At 45.2% G+C, this 21,247-nt stretch overlaps 1 protein-coding gene across 3 annotated transcripts in view; it reads left to right on the forward strand.

Moving 5' to 3' along the window:
* Positions 1-21,247, forward strand: part of GLB1 (galactosidase beta 1) — a 115,887-nt gene that overhangs the window by 23,206 nt on the left and 71,434 nt on the right. For all 3 annotated transcript variants that reach the window (XM_049871183.1, XM_049871184.1, XM_049871185.1), the window contains exons 2-6: positions 2,710-2,879; positions 7,995-8,145; positions 9,517-9,577; positions 10,868-10,962; positions 16,139-16,319. In XM_049871183.1, coding sequence (XP_049727140.1) covers positions 2,710-2,879; positions 7,995-8,145; positions 9,517-9,577; positions 10,868-10,962; positions 16,139-16,319 — 658 coding nt within the window. The remainder of the gene's footprint in view (positions 1-2,709; positions 2,880-7,994; positions 8,146-9,516; positions 9,578-10,867; positions 10,963-16,138; positions 16,320-21,247) is intronic.

The raw sequence follows: 21,247 nt of genomic DNA on the forward strand, positions 1-21,247 counted from the left end.
GTAGGCAGTTAACCTTACAGACTAGTTTCTTCTTTGAGTCTTTGGTTTCCTTCTTTCTCTTTTGCTCCAGACAAGTAGAAACGAACAGTTGCATCTTAGATGGCTGCTCACAAGCTTTTAATACCCTAGATGCTACTTATCATACTAGGATGTAGAACATAAACTTTATAGACGATGTTGTACTTATTGACCAAATTGTTCCACAAGACTATGGCCCTAAGCCCTCAAACCCCATAAACCAATTCTGTGAGGAGTTTGATTATGTCTGGAGGTATCCATGACTGTGTTCCATACCTGCTTTATTATGTATGTGAATATATATGTGCAGCACACACAAACGTCTATGTATCTGTGCCTACAGATACTCCTATATGCACACACATATGGGCTTGCCATGTGTTAGAATCCACTCAATGGCAGTGGGTTTGGTTTTGGCTTTTATTTTCGGTTAGATTTATTGAAGCACGATTTACATACAACAGGTTGCCCCAGTGTACTCTGCTCCGAGTTTAACTTTCCATCACAACTGAGCTTCAGACTCTTGTGGTCATGAGTGTGTCTTAGTCATCTAGTGCTGCTATAACAGCAATACCACAAGTGGATGGCTTTAACAAACACATTCTCTCACGGTTTAGGAGGCTAGAAGTCGAAATTCAGGGCTCCAGCTCCAGGCAAAGGCTTTCTCTCTCTGTTGGCTCTGGGGGAAGGCCTTGTCTACGATCTTCCCCTGGTCTAGGAGCTTCTCGGCACAGGGACCCCAGGTCTAAAGGACACACTCTGCTTCCAGCTCTTTCTTCTTGGTAGCTCAAGTTCCGTCCTCTCTCTGTTCACTTCTCTCTTTTATGTCTCAAAAGAGATTGAGTCAAGATACAATTTAATCCTGTAGACTGTGTCCTGCCTCATTAACATAACTGCCTCTAATTCTGCCTCATTAACATCATAGAGATTAGGACTTACAACACATAGGATAATTACATCAGATCACAAAATGGTGGACAGCCACACAATACTGGGAATCATGGCCTAGCCAAGTTAACACACATTTTGGGGAGGGACACAATCCAATCCATAACAGCGTGCCTAGAGTTCACTCTCTCACAGTTGCTTCCATGTATGGCTTCAAGGGCCGTCCCAAAAGCTCTCACAGCCTGTGATGCTGCTACAATTAAAGCTACTAATCCTTAAAAGCCTTAGGATGCACAAGGAATCCTACCAATGATGGAGGGCGTGCATTAAAAAATGATGGCTGTAGGCTCTGGTCTAGTTGTCCCGTTGGCACCTCTGCCTGTTGGCACCCTTCTCCATCCACCAGAGGGCACTGACCCACTCTAGGTAGCAGTCTAGCCTCCCGTTTGAGGTCTGCCCTTTCAGATCCTAGCATTTTACCTCTGAAAGGGACTCCAGAACACTTTCTCGATCTTTTTTCTTTTTAACTGTAAGAAATACATCTTACATTGCAACTCAGTTACAGACATACATGCACATGAAAATCTACATATGTATATATAACAAAAATTTCACAAAATAACATTTATCTTTACTATACGCAGTATGGAAACCCTGGTAGCGTAGTGGTTAAATGCTATGGCTGCTAACCATAAGGTCAGCAGTTCAAATCCTCCAGGCGCTCCTTGGAAACTCTATGGAGCAGTTCTACTCTGTCCTATAGGGTCGCTATGAGTCGGAATCAACTCGACGGCCCTGTTTTTTTTTTTTTAATGCAGTGTACTCTGATGTTTTCTATTCTCTTTCATTAAAAGAAAAGGTACCGTTCAGCACCCAAATTGATTCCATGACTAACAAATTGGGTCAAACAAACAAACCCCAAAAAACAATCAAGCTGGTGCCATCAAGTTGATTCTGACTCATGGCGACCCCATGTATTACAGAGTAGAACGGTGCTCCATAGGGTTCTCTCAGCTGTAATCTTTATGGAAGCAGTTCACCAGGCTTTTCTTCCACGGAGCTGCTGGGTGGGTTCGAACTGCTAATCTTTAGGTTAGCAATCACCCCATACTTCTACAAAGTGAGTCATAACCCACAATTAAAAAACAATATCACCTTGAAGATCCTATAGTCCAATATCCTGGACATTATGTTGAAGGAGGTGTGGGGTTAAAGAGGGGACTTGCCCAGGCTACTCTGGGACTTAGAACAACACCTAGGATAAGGCTTTCGAGCCTTGGATTTCTCATCTGGTACTTTCAGCATTGTATGTTGTACTTAGAATTTCGTTAGTCGGTCATGGTGGTCTCAGCGACATTATGATTGAGGCATATCCAGTGTTCAGGCAGGTTGCAGCCACAAGGGTGTGTGTGTGTGTGTGTGTGTTTCCCATTCCCAAGCCCCATGAAGTACACACTGGGCTTTCCTACACCAAGTCACCTCCAGCAGAGCGTTCTGTCTTTGAGAATAGAACTTCTGCATCTCAGCCACTGATTCTCAGATTGCCGTTGGCCTCTGGAAAGCTACGCCTTTATGGAATCACGCATGTGGGTCCATGAGTGCACAAAGCGGGCGCGACTGAGTGAGAGGCAGTGTCCTTTGCTCTGCTGACTTGGCTTAGCAGTGGTTTGTCCTAGCCCGGAAGCCAGCCATTAGCTCTGCCAGCACATTAGGCCAATTAAGTAGGCTGGGAGTTGCCAGCTGCAGGGTCTGCTGAGATGTAGAATGCAGACATTCTCATGCGGTCCCCTCTTTGCTCTGTAGAATGCCTCCCAGAGGACGTTCAAGATCGACGACAGCCGGAAGTGCTTCCTCAAGGATGGCCAGCCGTTTCGCTACATCTCGGGAAGCATTCACTACCATCGTGTGCCCCGCTTCTACTGGAAGGACCGGCTGCTGAAGATGAAGATGGCTGGGCTGAACGCCATCCAGACGTAAGTAGGCAGGCACTTGGCTTTCCCCTGAGCCTGGACGTTGACACCTGGAAGGAGGTACGGCTGCATTTCCTGGTGCAGCTATTTCACTGCATAGAAATGAGAAAGAACGTGGCATGGCTCTCTGAGATGGGCTGGTCACGAGCTTGGCTGGCCCTTCTTTAGGCAGTCAACTGCTTCTTCCTGTCTTGAACTTGGTCACCAGAAATCATAAATGAATATCTGCTTAAAAACGCAATGAGAAGTGACAATGATTGACCGCTTACCACGTACAGGGCACTTTACATGAATGACCCTCTTCTCTGAGGCAGGCGTTGCGCCCATTTACAGCTGATGAAAGTGAAATTTGCCCAAGGTCAGACCTTTGGTCAGAGGTCCAGCCAGGACCAGCTAGGCAGCCGTCTCTCCTCTCAGCTCTTAGGGGAATATGCCTTATGAGGCAGATCGGTGCAACCTGGCTTGTCTTTCTGGTTCTTCAGGAGTGACTGTCTAACCCTAGGCTATAGAATAACCCCTGCGCTTATCTCCTGTCTTCCGCTGTTGCTGTTGCGAGGTGTCTAATGGGAAGAAAATTGAGGTGGCTAGCCTTCTCTTGTGTTTGCAGTGCTGATGTGGATTGCAGATAACTTTTGAAAGATAAGTGGTATGAAAACCCAGGGGCAGATTCCTGGGACAGGTAGTTGGGGAGAATCCCACTCATTATTCTGGCATTAAGGCCACTGGCAGAATGACCTTGGGACCTGTCTGGACTTGGGACACTGAATTCTGGAGACCAAGGCTGTTAGTTCCAAGGAACCCTGAAATCATGGGATTGTGGAAAAAGCGTACAAACCTTGCCTTCACGTTTGAATTCATATCCCATGCTGTAGGTAACCAGGACAGCTGGGAGGAAGGCTTTGTCGTTGTAGCCCCTGCGCGCTGTTTTCCTGGTAAAATCATTTATAGGGAGGAAGTAAGGGATGGAGGTTTTTCTATTTGTATTAAACAAAATTAAAAAAAAATATGTGTTACTTTAGCATTGGTATTTTCATTTCTTCTAAACCTACACAAACGTACATCATTTTACATAGTGATAATCAGTGTTTATGTGATTTTGTACGTATTTTTTGCCTTTTGAACGTTTACACAGTGTTGGAATTATTTTTATGTTGCAGTCTCTGTAAACTTTCCCGCTAATGTGCCACCACGTTTATTTATTTCTCTTTTTAAAGAGCACGCGTTAAATGGCAGTGGGCATTCTTTGTGGGTTATAGACTGAAAAGTGTTTCCGCCAAGTTTGATTACCTTGGGAAACTGCTTTGAAAGCTCCTAGCAAGGCCTCTTCCCGAGAGGCTGCCAGAGGGGGAGGTTTGTGTGTCCTGTGGGATTATGTTGTAGCAAATGTTAGGTGCCAGCAAGTTGATTTCAACTCATAGTGACCTTATAGGACAGAGTAGAACTGCCCCATAGAGTTTCCAAGGAGCGACTGGTGGATTTGAACTGCTGACCTTTTCATTAGCAGCCGTAGCTCTTAACTACTGCACCACAAGGGATCGTTTATAATACTTTGCATAAATAATTGGACTGAGGTCTTCTGTGGAAGATAGAAGTAGCTCAAAAATCCAGGTGGCCACCGTGAATTCCCGCAGCCCTGCTGGAGGTGACTTGGTGTAGGAAAGCCCAGTGTGTAGTTCATGAGGCTTGGGAATGGAAAACGCACGGGCGCACACACCCCCTTGACTGCAACCTGCCTGAGCACTGGATATGCCTCAATGGTAATGTCACTGGGACCATCATAACCCATTAAGGAAATTCTGAGTACAACATGCAATGCTGAAAGCACCAGACGAGAAGTCCAAGGCTCCAAAGCCTCATCCTAGGTGTTGTTCTAAGTTCCAGAGCATCCTGGGCAAGTCCCCTCTTTAGCCCCACACCTCTTTATCCGTAATGTCCAAGATATTGGACTATATGATCTGTAAGGCAATATTTTTTTTTAATTGTGGGTTATGACCCACTTTGTAGAAGCATGGGGTGGCTGTTAACCTAAAGATTAGCAGTTCGAACCCACCCCGCAGCTCCGTGGTGAACTGCTTCCATAAAGATTACAGCTGGGAGAACCCTATGGAGCACAGCTCTACTCTGTAACGCATGGGATCGCTGTGAGTCAGAATCGACTCGATGGCACCAGCTTGTTTTTTTTGTTTGTTTGATCTAATTTGTTAGTCATAGAATCGGTTTGAGTGCTGAATAGCACCTTTTCTTTCAATGGAAGAGAGTAGAAAACATCAGAGTATATATTGCATATAAAAACCGAAAACCAAAACCGTTGCCATTTAGTAGATTACGACTCATAGCGACCCTATAGGACAGAGTAGAACTGCCTCACAGAGTTTCCAAGGAGCGCCTGGTGGATTCAAACTGCCTACTTTTTGGTTAGTAGCCATAGCAGTTAACCACTACGCCACCAGGGTTTGTTTCTATATAGCATATAACCAAAAAAACCAAACCAGATGCCATCTAGTCGATTCTGACTCATAGTGACCCTGTAGGACAGAGTAGAACTGCCCCATTGGGTTTCCAAGAAGCTCTTAACCACAGTGCCGCAAAGATAAATGTTATTTTGTGGTATTTTTGTTATATATACATATGTAGATTTTCATACGCATGTATGTCTGTTCTGAGTTGCAATGTAAGATACCTTCTTACAGTTAAAAAAAAAAAAAATACAAATTGAGAAACTTTTAGAGTCCCTTCCAGAGGTAAAATGCTAGGATCTGAAAGAGCAGACCTCAAACGGGAGGCTAGACTGCTAGACAGAGTGGGTCAGTACCCTCTGGTGGATGGAGAAGGGTGGCAACAGGCAGAGGTGCCAACGGGACAACTAGACCAGAGCCTACAGCCATCATTTTTTAATGCACGCCCTCCATCGTTGGTAGGATTCCTTGTGCATCCTAAGGCTTTTAAGGATTAGTAGCTTTAATTGTAGCAGCATCACAGGCTGTGAGAGCTTTTGGGACGGCCCTTGAAGCCATACATGGAAGCAACTGTGAGAGAGTGAACTCTAGGCACGCTGTTATGGATTAGATTGTGTCCCTCCGAAATGTGTGTCAACTTGGCTAGGCCATGATTCCCAGTATTGTGTGGCTGTGCACCATTTTGTGATCTGATGTAATTATCCTATGTGTTGCAAGTCCTAATCTCTATGATGTTAATGAGGCAGAATTAGAGGCAGTTATGTTAAACAGGCAGGACACAGTCTACAGGATTAGGTTGTGTCTTGAGTCAATCTCTTTTGAAATATAAGAGAAGGAAGTGAGCAGAGAGAAGGACCTCATGCTAAGAAGAATGAAGAACCAGGAGCAGAGCATGTCCTTTGGACCTGGGGTCCCTAAGCTGAGAAGCTTCTAGACCAGGGGAAGATTGATGACAAGGACCTTCCCCCAGAGCCAACAGAGAGAGAAAGCCTTCCCCTGGAGCTGGCACCCTGAATTTGGACTTCCAGCCTCCTAAACTGGGAGAGAATAAATGTATTTGTTAAAGCCATGTACTTATGGAATTTCTATTATAGCAGCACTAGATGGCTAAGACACACGCCCGTGAACACAAGAGCCTGAAGCCTAGTTGTGATGGAAAGTTAAACTCGGAACAGAATACATGGGGGCAACCTGTTGTATGTAAATCACGCTTCAATAAAGCTAACCAAAAATAAAAGCCAAAACCAAACCCACTGCCATCAAGTGGATTCTGACACATTGCAACCCCATATGTTGCAGAGGAGGACTGCTCCATAGGGCTATAGCAGTGCTAGAAAACTATGACATTATGTTTCTGGCATTGCAATGTGTGTGAGTTCCTGAAAGTTGGCACACTGGTGAAAAAGTTTGCAGAAGGCTATGACAGTTTCAGAGCCCTGGTGGTGCAGTAGTTAAGAGCTCAGCTGCTAACCAAGAGGTTGGCAGTTCGAATCCACCAGCTGCTCCTTGGAAACCCTATGGAGCGGTTCTACTGTGTCCTGTAGGGTCACTATGAGTCGGAATCAACTCGATGATAACAGGTTTGATTTTGGTTTATAATTATAAAAAGCTAAAAATGCTACTAACAAACAAATGTATAGTGAACATGTGTCAAAACTTATTTAACTCATGTTTTAGTTGCCTAGGGCTGCTGTAACAAAAATATCACAAGTGGTAGAAATTCATCTGACCGTTTTGGAGGCTAGGAGTGTGAATTCAGGGCGTTGGCAGGGCTGTGCTCCGTCAGCTTATAGGAGAATACCATTCCTTGTAGCTTTTAGCTTCTGACAGCCCTGGGTGCTGTTGTCATTCCTCAGCTAGTAGAGGGATCCTCCCATGGTATCTTCCCCTGTGTGTTTTTCCAGGTCCGTTTTCCATTTTTATAAGATGCCATTCAGAAGGGTTTAGGTTTAGGACCCACCTAGCCCCATTAATATAACAAAAGAAAAGTCTTATTTCAAAGCAGTGTTAGATTCACAGGTATAGGGGTTAGGTCTTCAGCATGTCTTTTTGGGGGACACAATTCAATCCCTAGCACCTCAATAATGGGGGAACTAGCTGGGTAGTAAAGCTGCTATTAAGGCCACTGGTAGAATGACCTTGGGAGCTATCTGGACGTGGGACACTGAGTTCTGGGGACCTAACTACAAAGGAGAATTTGAAGAACAGAGGTTCAGATAGTCAGGAAAGTATGCTGAAATCAATATGTCTTCAGAGACAAAACTGGATAATGTCCTAAAAGGTAAAGAAACTAACTTATGGGGTTGTCTTCTCTGTATGGCAATAAACATTGGCATCTCTACCAGGCAAAAAATCTGCAACCTCACAAATCTTTCCCCTAATCAATAATAAACACTAATCCTAACAAAAATATATCCCCCAGAGAATGAAATAAGCCTTGGGTGGGCCCAAAGGAGAATGGTCCAATATGACGTTGAAAGGAATGTTTTTTGGCTTATTTCCAAGTTTTGGATGACTCTTTTTTTTAAGTGTCCTTCCTGTTTTTTTCTTTTCCCTCTTACCGTAAGTGCATCAGCAGTAGTATTGAAGAAGCTCCTCTCTCCCATCTCTTCTTCTTTACTCTGCCACATGTTCCAGGAAGGGGCTGTGTGTGTCTTGGCAGGTACATACCCTGGAACTTTCATGAGCCCCTGCCAGGACAGTACCAGTTTTCGGACGACCATGATGTGGAACATTTTATTCAGCTGACTCATGAGATAGGACTGCTGGTGATCCTGAGGCCTGGACCCTACATCTGTGCAGAGTGGGACATGGTAAGTGTTATGGATTGAATTGTGTGCCTCAAAAATGTGTGTCAACTTGGCTAGGCCGTGATTCCCAGTATTGTGTGGTTGTCTACCATTTTGTCATCTGATGTGATTTTCCCATGTGTTGTCAGTCCTGCCTCTATGATGTTAATGAGGCAGGATTAGAGGCAGTCATGTTAAAAAGGCAGAACTTAGTGCACAAGATTAGGTTGTATCTTGACTCAATGTCTTTTCAGACATAAAAGAGAAATGAACAACAGACGGGGATCTCCTACCACCAAGAAAGTAGGGCCTGGAACAGAGTGTGTCCTTTGGACCTATGGATGACAAAGACCTTCCCCCAGAGCCAACAGAGAGAGAAAACCTTCCCTGGAGCTGGCACCCTGAATTGGGACTTCTAGCCTCCTAGATTGTGAAGGAATAAATATCTGTTTGTTAAAGCCATCCACTTGTGGTGTTTCCGTTATAGGAGCACTAGGTAACTAGGACAACAAGTGTGGCTCAACTTGGATCTGCCTTCCTGGTGTGTGTGAACAGGGGTGGGCTGGCAGGGCATCTGGGGAAAGTGAACTAAAGCAGTTTAGATAAAAATCTAATTCCCTGTGACTGTACCCAGCATGGAGCCCTGGCGGTGCAATGGTTAAGAGCTCAGCTGTTAACCAAAAGGCCGGCAGTTTGAATCCACCAGCTGCTCCTTGGAAACCCTGTGGAGCAGTTCTACACTGTCCTATAGGGTCACCGTAAGTCAGAATCCCCTGGACAGCAGCAGGTTTGGTTTTTGGTTTTAACACCCAGTATAGGTGTCTTTCACCCTAGGGAAGCACCTAGGTGTTGTTAGTTGCTGACAAGTTGGCTCCAACTCATGGCAACCGTGTGTACAGCATAAAGAAACGTTGCTCAGTCCTGTGCCATCTTCATGATTGTTGGCATGTTTGAGTCCATCTTCGCAGCCATTGTATAGTGCTTGCCAGTCTAGGGGCCTCGTCTTCCAGAGGCGTCTACCTAGACCGAGAGGAAGTAAGGGTCAGAAGGCATGGGTTCTCCCCCTGGCCGTCACTCACACTAACTCAGTTTCCTTATCTTTAAAGAGGAGTTAATAGTGTCCCCCCTGTCTACCTCAAAGGGTAGTTGTGAAATTAAGTGAAATAAATCTATATAAAAGGCCTTGGTTAGCTAAACATTACCTCAATGCCGACTGATGTCATTTTTTACTGTATTGTAATTTCTAAGTTCCCTGAAAGTTATAAATCAGAAAGTCCAGCTCAGATACCCCTCCTCCATGAAGCTTTTCCTCTCACTGCTAATAGTAACTTCTCTCTGCCCTGAGTTACTTTCGTGAAATAGACCTTAAAATGGCTTCCTTTTTTTCTGTCACAGGGGGGATTGCCTGCTTGGCTATTAGAAAAACAATCTATTGTTCTCCGTTCATCTGACCCATGTAAGTTGTTTCTAATGTCTTGGGAGAGTTTATGAAAGCTAAGGCAATTTATATCCAAAGGGTCAGGTATTTCAAAGGCTGGGGTACTTCTGCGCAAACATCTGTGGAAGTTCAGTGAACGTCTGAGTGTTAGTCGTCATCCATTGCGTTGCACTAGACACTGAACACGTAGGAAATGAGGGTACCTTGAACTATTTGACCAGATCTTGTCGATAAACTGGTAACTGTCTGAAATGGCATTGAGCTCTGTTTGTGGTTGATTTACTGCTTTCTCTTCCTACACTCTTAGTGTATCACCCTACCAGTGATAGCAACCACCTCATCAAAATGGCAGATGATGTCACTGGATCTCTTAGTAACTGCAATGCCTTCTAAGTTTATTTTTACGGAGTGAGAATGATAGTTTTTCCCTTATCTTTCTAAACCACTAGAGACTGTTTTGCTGTAGACCAGGACTGGGCAGAAGGTTCCTTAGCTGCATTTCTGACTTTCGAAGGCTTCCGTGTCCCTTGCTGCTGCTGGTGGTGGTGGTGGTTGGTGGTAAAGATTACATAACCACAGCTAACATTTACGAAGTTGACTGTGGGCAAGGCTACTAGATTACGCTCTTTGTGTGTATTTCCCTCTTAGTATATTACCCTCATGTTTTGCACTCTGGTGATGTAGTGGTTAAGTGCTACGGCTGCTAACCAAAAGGTCGGCAGTTCGAATCCACCAGGCGCTCCTCGAAAACGCTATGGGGCAGTTATACTCTGTCCTATAGGGTCATTGTGAGTCGGAATCGACTCGACAGCAACAGGTTTGGTCATTGGGTTTTTCACACTTTTTGAGTATTATGTTTTTGATGTGTAATCTTCTCTAATCCTTGCAGCCACTTTATACAGTATGTACTTTTATTATTAGCATTTGACAGTATAAATATACAGCTTATTAGAATTTAATTTTAAAAAGAAAATAAAACAACCTTCTGTGATAGAAGGAAACATTATTCGGCTACTCTTTTATTCATTCGACAAATACTTCCTGGGCTCCAGGCTTTATGTCCTAGTAGCAAGGGCAGATACCCAGCACGTGGGTCCTTGTCCAATGAGGAGCTCAGTTGAGGATACATCTACCTTGTGGAACAACTTTGATCGGTCTTTTATTGTGTGTGACTGTGCTGCCGTAGAGGGTAGTTGTTGAATTTGGGTTATCCCCATCTTTACTGCCAGCCCCGGTGTGATAAACCTTCTCTGGTGTCTCTTGATACTAAACAGTGTGTGATGTTGTTAAACCTGTCTTGTTCCCCAGACTACCTCGCAGCTGTGGACAAGTGGCTGGGAGTCCTTCTGCCCAAGATGAAACCTCTCCTGTATCAGAATGGAGGGCCAATAATAACAGTGCAGGTAACCATGGGAGGTGGGAGGAAGGTGTTCATCCACCCACATCATATACATGATAGGAGCGGTGCAGAGGGAGCCTCAAAAGTCTGTTTCTTGAAGAGGCAATGCCACAGATGGTGGTTTTATTTAAACTGCCTTTTAGGGAGGCATTGCCATTTTTGAATGCATACTCAAGGAGACTTGGAAACCCTGGTGGCACAGTGGTTAAGAGCTATGGCTGCTTAACCAAAAGGTCAGCAGTTCAGATCCACCAGGTGCTCCTTGGAAACCCTATGGGGCAGTTCTACTCTGTCCTATAGGGTCACTATGAGTCATAATTGACTGAATGGCAATGGGCCTGGCTTTTGGGGTTTACTCTGTACTAGGCTCTGTGCCAGATGCCTTACGAATGCTATTTAATTCTTCCAACAAACCTCTCATTTTAGATGAAGAAGTTCAAAGAGACTAAGCGACTTGGCCGAGGTCGCCCAGCTGCCAGAATGATGAGTGTAGCCTAGGTCCACTCATCCATAATCCGTTCTCTTTCTGTCCTGCCACATTGCCTGTGGTTGTGGGGATGTGGCGTGCACTGAGGCACTGTGGTGTCTGCATTGTAAGGAGTCAGTTAACACTGGTATGAAAGGGATGCTGGGAACTGGGGCCATTATGTTTCTCTCCCGCTTCCTGCCCCCACTCTCCTTCCTCTTCCATGTTCTCTTTGCCTGCAAAGGGCTGGTGTATTATGGGGCAGCCTTCAATGATTTTTGGTATTTGTAAAGTTTTTAAAGTTATATAGGTGAAAAGACTAACGTAGAGCCGTGTTTATTGTACATTTTCCAAGGATGCTGTTACTGAAAGGAGCCACGGTGGCCCACTAGTTAAAGCACTTGGCTGCCAACCAAGAGGTTGGCAGTTCGAACCCAGCAGCTGCTCTGTGGGAGGAAGATGTGGCAGTCTGCTTCTGTAAAGATTACGGCGTTGGAAACCCTGTGGGTTTGCTATGAGTCGGAATTGACTTGACAGTAGTGAATTGGTTTTAGGGGCTCTTACTGAAAAGAACCAAAAGCCAAAACCTTTGCTGTCGAGTCCACTCTGACTCGTGGTGGCTCCATGTGTTACTGAGTAGAGCTGCTCCACAGGGTTTCCTTGGCTGTAATCCTTAGTGTAGGTCACCAGGCTTTCTTCTGCAGCACCCCTGAGGGCGGTTGAATTGCCAATCTTTAGGTTAGTAGTTGAGCGCAAACTGTTTACACCATCCAGGGACTTATTGAAAAGAATAAAGTTATATAAAACAGGCTGCATCCTGGAAAATCAAGGGGGCATGGTCTGCCTCTCCCCAAGGGAGTATGGTGCATATTTCCTTCTCATGACGCACCAGGGATGTTTTGTAGGCACTGGTCGTTGTGGGCCGTGGAGCATGGCCACTCCTTTGTTCTCTAGAAGTAGGTCGTATGAGGCAGTGAGAGGGCTGAGCTGTCCAACACGTCCATTCCAAGGCTTTTCAGTGGAAGGCGATATTTTCTTGAGAGGGGCCAGGTTGCTGCTCCCAGAGGGATGTATAAATAACACCTTGTCATGGATTGAATTATGTCCCCCCAAAATGTATATCAACTTGGCTAGGCCATGATTCCCAGTATTGTGTGATTATGCACCATTTTGTCATGTGATGTGATTTTCCTATGTGTTGTAAATCCTGCCTCTATGATGTTAATGAGGCAGGATTAGAGGCAGTTCTGTTAATGAGGCAGGACTCAATCTACAAGATTAGGTTGTGTCTTAAGTCAGTCTCTTTTGAGATATAAGAGAGAGAACCCAGCCGGTGGGGGGCAGGGGAAGGAACCACATGCCACCAAGAAACAAAAGCCAGGAGAATAGTGCGCCCTTTGGATCCGGGGTCTATGCACTGAGAAGCTCCTAGTCCAAGGGAAGATTGATGACAAGGACTTTCTCCCAGAGCCAACAGAGAGAGAAAAGCTTCCCCTGGAACTGGCACCCTAAATTCAGAATTCTAGTCTCCTAGACTGTGAGAGAATAAATTTCTCTTTGTTAAAGCCATCCACTTGTGGTATTTCTGTTACAGCAGCACTAGATGACTAAGACCCACTTCAGTGTCCCTTTATGCCTCTTGAGTCTGTACTGGGTAGGCTTGTAGGAGCTGCACTTACCTGTATGAAGATTTCAAGTTTAAAACTTGGACGCGCCTTTGCTCTGCGCAGCTGGGTCCCCTAACTCTCTCCTGTTTAACTTCTCTCTTTTTTCTGTCCCCACTTCTCCCTGAATTACTGTCAATTTCTACTCACAACTTTTCTGTTCCCATTTGGTTTTCGAAACCCCATGACAAACGTAATCAAGTATCACCTGCAGAGGAGAGCGATGTTCACTGTCTTGGGGACATTTCTTCTTGTGTCCATTCTGGCAACTGCAGTGAACCCTGACAGGTGATCCCCTTCTCCTTCCCCTCCTCCTCCTCACAGATCCACCTGTCTGAATCCCACCTCATCCTTTTTGCCTCTTGATGATGCAATAAATAAATAAGCAAGTGTTGGGAGGAACAGAAAAATATAAGAAAGCAAAAAAATAAAATAAAATAGTCACTCAAACTTCGGCAGTCAGAAGCAAAGCTCTACATTTTGGGTGATTTCTTTAACTCTTTTCCTAGGCCTTTTTTTTTTTCCATTTTTACAGAATAAGTTGGTCTTAATTTCCTAGTGCTGCTGTAACAGAAATACCACAAGTGGATGGCTTTAACAAACAGAGATTTATTCTCTCACAGTCTAGAAGTCCGAATTCAGGGGAAGACTTTATCTCTCTGTCGGCTCTGGGTGAAGGTCCTTGTTGTCAGGGCTCCCCTGGGCCTAGAAGCTTCTCAGCGCAGGGACCCAGGCCCAAAGTACACTCTCTACTCCCAGTGCTTCTTTCTTGGTGGTGTGAGGTCCCTATCTCTCTGCTCCCTTCTCTCTTCTTTTATCTCTTGTAAGATAAAAGGTGATACAGGCCACACCCCAGGGAACGGGCCTTAGATCAGATCAGGGCTATGACCTGAGTGAGGATGTTGCACCCCACCCTAACCCTCTCTCACATAACCTAGCCTTGCCTCATTAACCACAGGCAGACATTAGGATTTATAACATGTAGGACCATTATACCAGATCACAGAATGGAGGGCAACCACACAATACTGGGAATCATGGCCTAGCCAAGTTGACACACATTTTGGGGGGACAGAGTTCAATCCATGACAGAGTTCAAGCTCTGTGACCAGTTTCCTTATCTGGCCTTTTTCACTTTGTCCTTATGTCATAAGCAGTTTTCATATCATTAAAAATTCTTTGTCCAGAAAGGACCACGTAAACCAGAGACTACAGCAGCCTGAGACCAGAAGAACTAGATAGTACCTGGCTATAACTGATGACTGCCCTGACAGGGAACACAACAGAGAACCTCTGAAGGAGCAGGAGAGCAGTGGGATGCAGGCCCCAAATTCTTGTAAAAAGACCAGGCTTAATGGTCTGACTGAGACTAGAAGGACCCTGGTGGTCATGGCCTCAGACCTTCTGTTAGCCCAAGACAGGAACCACTCCTGAAGCCAACTTTTCAGACAGGAATTGGACAGGACTATGGGATAGAAAATGATACTGGTGAAGAATAGGCTTCTTGGATCAAGTAGACACACGAGACTATGTTGGCATCTCCTGTCTGGAGGGGAGATGAGAGAGCAGAGGGGGTCAGGAGCTGACCGAATGGACACGAAAATAGAGAGTGCAGGAAGGAGTGTGCTGTCTCATTAGGCGGAGAGCAATTAGGAGTATATAGCAAGGTGAATATAAATTTTTGTATGAGAGACTGACTTGATTTGTAAACTTTCACTTAAAGCACAATAAAAAAAAAAAAAGTTCTTTGTCCATTATCTTCCATGGTTGCCCTGCTCATCTTTTGGGATGTGGTAGTCAAGCCTGCACCTTCTGTCAGGGAGCCTTCCCAGTTGACTTTACTGGCTTCCCCCGGATTCTCAGGACCCTCGGTTGATACCTCAGTTCGTGAAGCACTTGTGCTTTACTTAGTTTTATCCTTGACCAGGTGTCTCTTTCATCTCCTTGCCTCCCCGCTCTTCTGCCTGCCAGCCGTGAGGTCACATCCCACACCTGTATGCATCACAAGCCTACTGAGTGGTTCTGAGAATTGACTGGAGCCCGATGGATTTGATAAGAAAGAATTAGGGGATTGGTAGACTGTGTTTCTGTGTGTAGCTCTCTGTAAAATCTGGTTTCTGTCTCTGAATTACTAATTCAGGTCAAGGAGCAGAAAAGAATGGCTTTGCTCAGGTCACCATGTTGGTGAGCAAAGCCCCGGAGTTTGAGGAGGCCTCAGAGGAGCTGTGCTCTACATGCACGGCCAAAAGGAGTCAGGCCAGAAGGCTCAAATTCCTGCATGAGGGTGTTTAGGTCCCTTCACACTCTTGTCTTTGAGCTGCAGGGAGCTGGGCCTGGGCCTCTATTGATGCTTATATTCAGCCATGTATGCAAATGTGTATCTTCTGGAGAGATTGGCTAAACCAGTGCCACCTGTGGTGGTTTACATGTTTGGAGGTTCATCACAGTTTGTACCAAGACCACACCTAAAATAAGCACACCTAGCGATAATATCCAGAGCTAATAATAGTTGGGAGTGGGTAACCTTCCACTCACAATTTTACTTCCTCCAATTAATGGGGTGTGTCCATGAGGTAATAGCCCTCTTTATACCTGTGGTTGTGGAAGATCAACACACTTTAAAAGTCTGTGGTGCTGTGTTATGGAGCTTCCAAGATGGGATAGTTACTCTAGAAAAAGGACTTAAAAACTATAGCCCTCATGGGCCAATCTGGCCCATTGCCTGTTTTTGTAAATAAAGTTTTATTGGAACACAGCCATGCTCATTCATTTGCATACTGTCTATGACTGCTTTTGCGCTGTAACAGCAAAAGTTGAGAACTAATTTAGTGTTTTTGTTTTCTTTTTTTCTGGAGGGCTTAGTAGAAGGTAAGTTTTCATGCTTAGTTGCTTTTTCAAAAATGAGTTTTGAGGGCTGAAGGTAGAACACATTTTTGGTGACCATCAACCCTGTCATCTCAGCAATTGCTCGGATTATTTCCCCAACAAAACCTCCCTTGAATGGCTACCTTGCAATCTCCTGACTTTTCCCCCACTCTCTTAATCTGCAGGTTGAAAATGAATATGGCAGCTACTTTACCTGTGACTATGACTACCTGCGTTTTCTGCAGAAATGCTTCCACTCCCACCTAGGTGACGATGTGCTTCTGTTCACCACCGACGGGGCACGGGAATCGTTGCTGCAGTGCGGGACACTGCAGGGTCTCTACGCCACAGTGGACTTTGGACCAGGTTGGTGTTCGGAGTAACAGAAAACACAGCTAAGGCTACGCGGGCTTGGGCTTTTCACTCAGTTGGTCACTCTGGGCAGCTGCTGTTTTCTAAATTTTACTGATTTTCTTGCTGTTGTTGCGAATATATGAAGCAAAACGTGCAACACTCAACTGTTTCTACATCTGCAATTCAGTGACAATGAGCACTTTCTTCAGGTTCTGCAACCATTCTCACCTTCCTTTTCTGAGTGGTTCCTTCCTCATGAACATAAACTCGCTGTCCCCTAAGGGTTGTGTTAGCTAAGCTGATGTGGCCTTTAGGCCAAGAGCTTACAGGATAGCAGCACCAGTGTTGTTGTTTTGTTTTGTTTTTAATTTTGTTGTGCTTTGGGTAAACATTTATAGCACAAATTAGTTTTTCATTCAAAAATTTATACACCCATTGTTTTCTGACCTTGGTTGCAATCAGCGCAATGTGTCAGCACTCTCCCCCTTTCCCTTTCCACCCCAGGTTCTCCGTGTCCATTCATCCAGTTTTCCTGTCCTTTCCTGCCTTCTCGTTTTTGTTTTTGGGCAGGTGTTGCCCATTCGGTCTCGTATACTTGATTGAATTAAGAAGCATTTTCCTCACGTGTGTTATTGTTTATTTTATAAACCAAGAAACCAAACCCATTGCCATTGAGTCCGACTCATAGTGACCCTATAGGACAGAGTAGAACTGCATCATAGGGTTTCCAAGGAGAACCTGGTAGGTTTGAACTTTCGCACCTTTTGGTTACCAGCCATATCTCTTAACCACTACACCACCAGGGTTTCTGTTTGTTTTACAGGCCTGTGTAATCTTTGGCTGAAAGGTGGACTTTGGAGGTGACTTCAGTTCTGAGTTAGCAAGCAGGGTGTCATAGTCTTGGGGGGTCTCCAGTCTCTGTCAGACCAATAAGTCTGGTCATTTTTTTGTGAATTTGAATTTTGTTCTACATTTTTCTCCAGCTCCATCAGGGACCCTCTGTTGTGATCCCTGTCAGAGCGGTCATTTGTTATTTTGTTTTTAGCACTGGTGGAGCTAGCCTGGTAAAAAGGGGTCCTGCTCTATTAGGTGGTGGCCAGCCTAGAATTAGGAAGTGGTGGGCGCAGTTCTGGCCGTGAGAAGCTCTATCCTGAGGTGGGCCACCGTGTTCAGGTTCTGTGTCTGGGGTTTGTGGCTTCATTGCTCTTCTCTGCAGACCCTGTCCTGCCATCTTGGAAGGATGCTCAGGACTGTGTCATGGCTGAACTTTGAGATCAGCCACAGCTGGGTGTCCTTGTCCTGTCAGCCCCTCAAATGCAGTTAACTCATTGCCACCGAGTTGGTTCTGACTCATGGCAGCCCCTTGTGTGTCAGGGTAGAACTGTGCTCCGTAGGGTTTTCAATGGCTATTTCCCAGAAGTAGATCACTGGGCCTTTCTTAGGAGGCATCTCTGGGTGGACTCAAACTTCCGACCTTTTGGTTAGCACCAAGCGCGTTAACCATTCGCACCACCCAGGGACTCCTGAACTTCCTTTACACTTCCGTTATCTTTCTACACAACACATAGTGTTATATGTACACTATGAACTGTGAATGGCTGGCAGTGGCTTGGTAGATGCTACAAAAACCATCTAGCCTCACTCATAAGCTGCAGAGCGTCCACCGATGAATGTCTGAGTGGGCAGGCAGAGTGACTGGGATGCTTCTGGCCAGAGCATGGATTGAGAAAGTCTTCGAGGTTGACCGCAGCTATCATAAGGGACACGACACCTAAACGTAGTGTGTGACCCTGGATAGGATCCTGGACTAGACGTTTTTTTTGGCTGTTGGGACATTTGCTCAAATCTTTGAGTAAGTTCTATAGACTAGATAAGAGTATTGTATCGATATTAATTTCTTGACTTTTATAATTGTAATGTATTAACCACTGCCCTCGTGGTGCAGTGGTTAAGAGCTTTGCTGCTAACCAAAAAGTTGGCAGTTCAAATCCACCAGCCACTCCTTGGAAACCCTATGGGGCAATTCTGCTCTGTCCTATGGGGTCACTATAAGTTGGAATTGACTCTATGGCAGTGGGTTTGGTTTGGTTTTATTTATAGAGTGTCCTTGTTCTTAGGAAATGCACACTGAAATATTTAGGAGTAAAGGCCCATCATGACTGCAACTTATTCTCAAATGGTTCAGAAAAATATACGTATATACATAGAGAGAAACTGATGAACTAAATGTGGTAAAATGTTAACAACTGGGGAATCTGGACAAAAGGGATAAGAGAGTTCTTTGTACTATTCTTAACAACTTTTCTATAAGTTGGAAATTATTTCAAAATAAAAAGTTACTGAAAAAAAAAAGATGAGTTCTTCAAATGGCTTAAAGACCTGCTGTTATTCTCTCTGAGTTGTTGGTCACTCAAGCCTGTACTTCATACTCAGGACGCAACCAACAGCGGCCCTCTTTTGAGAAAGAAGTACAAAAGACTAAAATGTGGAAATTAGACTAAGGTTGCATTTTTAAAGAGGTTCTGTCTCACACACACAAAAGAAAAAGAAATAAAGGAAGAAAAAGAGAAGTCATGTTAGGCGGTTGAGCATTTCTGGAAGCAGAGTGCAGAGTGTTGAGAGATGGAATAGCTCACCTGCAAAGGGCTGCAGAGGAAGTGGCTTGCTGGTTTCCTCCTGCTTTGGCATGCTTCCCATCGTGGTGATGAAAGAGCACGGTGTTTCCCTGTGGGGGGAGCAAATTGAAGATTATTATGACTTTGTTTTAAATTTGCATGCAAGGCGAGAACATGATCGTTACTGATGTGGGTTGAGGAATGGACCCCAGTGCACCTGCAGCTGATGGCCCTCCAGCATGGGCCTTTGCCAGCTTCATTCTTCTATACGGGAGAGGGCCATTGTCTGGGAGTCAGATCACAGGAGATTCATGAGAATGATGTTTAAAGATCTGAATTTATCAATGTCCTCCAGTTCCAGTCGAGTCGACCATGACTCATGGTGACCCATGTGTGTCAGAGTAGAACTGTGCTCCACAGAGTTTTCAATGGCTGTTTTTCAGAAGTTCTTTGTCAGACCTTTCTTCCAAGGTGCCTCCGGGTGAACTCAAACCTCCAACCTTTCAGTTAGCAGCCCAGCATGCTAACTGCACCACGTAGGGACTCCGTTAGTGTAAAAACAGCATTGGGACAGTGTCTGACCTCCTCTAACTTCCCAAGGGGGAAAGAGAATGAAGATCAACAGCCCAAGGCTGATTCCCATGAGGCGAAAGTCAAACATGCTTCCTCTCTCTGCCGTCTTTACCAATTCTGACACCAACCATCCCTCCCACGGCACTCTCTACTTCTGTGCTGGGTTCGATAATTCATTGCAATGGCCACACAGAACTCTGAGATAATACTCAAAATTATGGGGCCTATTAGGAAAGTAACACGTTACAATTCAGGCTCGGGAACACTCAGAATACAGTCCTTCCATCAGGACAGCTTTTCAGCTGTGTTCATAGACACACCTCTCCTTGGCCCTGGACCTCCGCCCAAAGGCATTCAGCTTTCTAGCTCTGTGGGCTGGAAAGCCCACCACGCCATCTCCTGCTGCCAGATCTCTGCCACTGGGTCTCACTGTCTTCAGCGTTACAGCTCACTCTCTCTCAGTCTCCCTGGTTCTCAGCACAGGGGTCCTGGGTCCAAAGGACGTGCTCTCCACTCCTGGATGTTCTTCCTTGCTGTTGGTGGGATCCTCTCTTTCCGGCCTCTAGGGTGGCTCATTTCAAACCCAGTGGGATAGCAAAACTGACTAATCCCTTTGGTGGGCCACAATTACCCTATCACACAGCCAGGCCCAGTCACTTGGGTGGGAGTTACAAGACCATGGCAAGAAAGGCCACACAAAAGTGATCCATCTCACCACAATTAGTATCCTACAGCTATTGTAATAAAGTCACAAACTGGGTGGCTTAAAACAACAGAAATTTGTCCTCTTATAATTCTGGAGGCTAAAAGTCCAAAATTAGGGTGTCAGCAGGGCCGTGCTCTTTCTGCAGGCTCTGGGAGAAGATCTTCCTTTGTCTCTTCCAGCTTCTAGTAGCCCTAGACATTCCATGGCTCATGGCAGCGCAGCTCCAGTCTCCGCCTCTGCCTTCACATGGTGTTCTTTCCTATACATCTCTCTCTGCGTATCTCGTCTCCTCTTTTTATAACAACTCCAATCATATTGGTTTAGGACCCACCCTACTCCCATAGGGAAGCCTTGGTGGCACAGTGGTTAATTGCTTGGCTGCTAGCCAAAAGTTGGCAGTTCAAATCCACCAGCTGCTCCTTGGAAACCCTATGGGGCAGTTCTCCTCTGTCCTGTTAGAATCAACTTGACAGCAACTTGTTTTTGGATTTTCTACTCCAGGATGACCTCATGTTAACCTAACTAATTACATCTGCAAAGACTGGTTCCAGACAAGGTTATATTCATAAAAAGACCCATTGCCCTCGAGTCGATTCCAACTCATAGCAACCCTATAGGACAGAGTAGAACTGTCCCATAGGGTATCTTCTGGGTGGGTACAGAGCAACCCATAACACCCACCTACTGCCACAAAGTAAAAGAGGCTCTGCTCTTTCCTTATCTCCCTGATCAGCACACTCCCTCCTGAACGCTGTCTTTACAGAAAAGCCAATGGCCAACCAGAGAGCAAGGGGTTATTGGGAGGGTTTTAGCTGGCATTGTTTCCCTCTGGGATACCTGCTGTAGGAACTGGATTGTGAAGTTTGGGCCCAGGGTGTCCTCTGCTCTGGTTGGTGTGGACACTGTCCATGCTTGCTCTTTCACAGATGTGAGGCAGCCCGTTACCTTTCTGTGGAGAAATTCTGTTTCTTTCTAGTGGAAGGAGATATGGAAGGCAAAACAAGTCACAGGCATCCTAATGGGATATTTCAGAAGGAAAAATTAAG

The sequence above is a fragment of the Elephas maximus genome, chromosome 27 (genome assembly GCF_024166365.1).
Source record: "Elephas maximus indicus isolate mEleMax1 chromosome 27, mEleMax1 primary haplotype, whole genome shotgun sequence".
NCBI classification, from domain to species: domain Eukaryota; kingdom Metazoa; phylum Chordata; class Mammalia; order Proboscidea; family Elephantidae; genus Elephas; species Elephas maximus.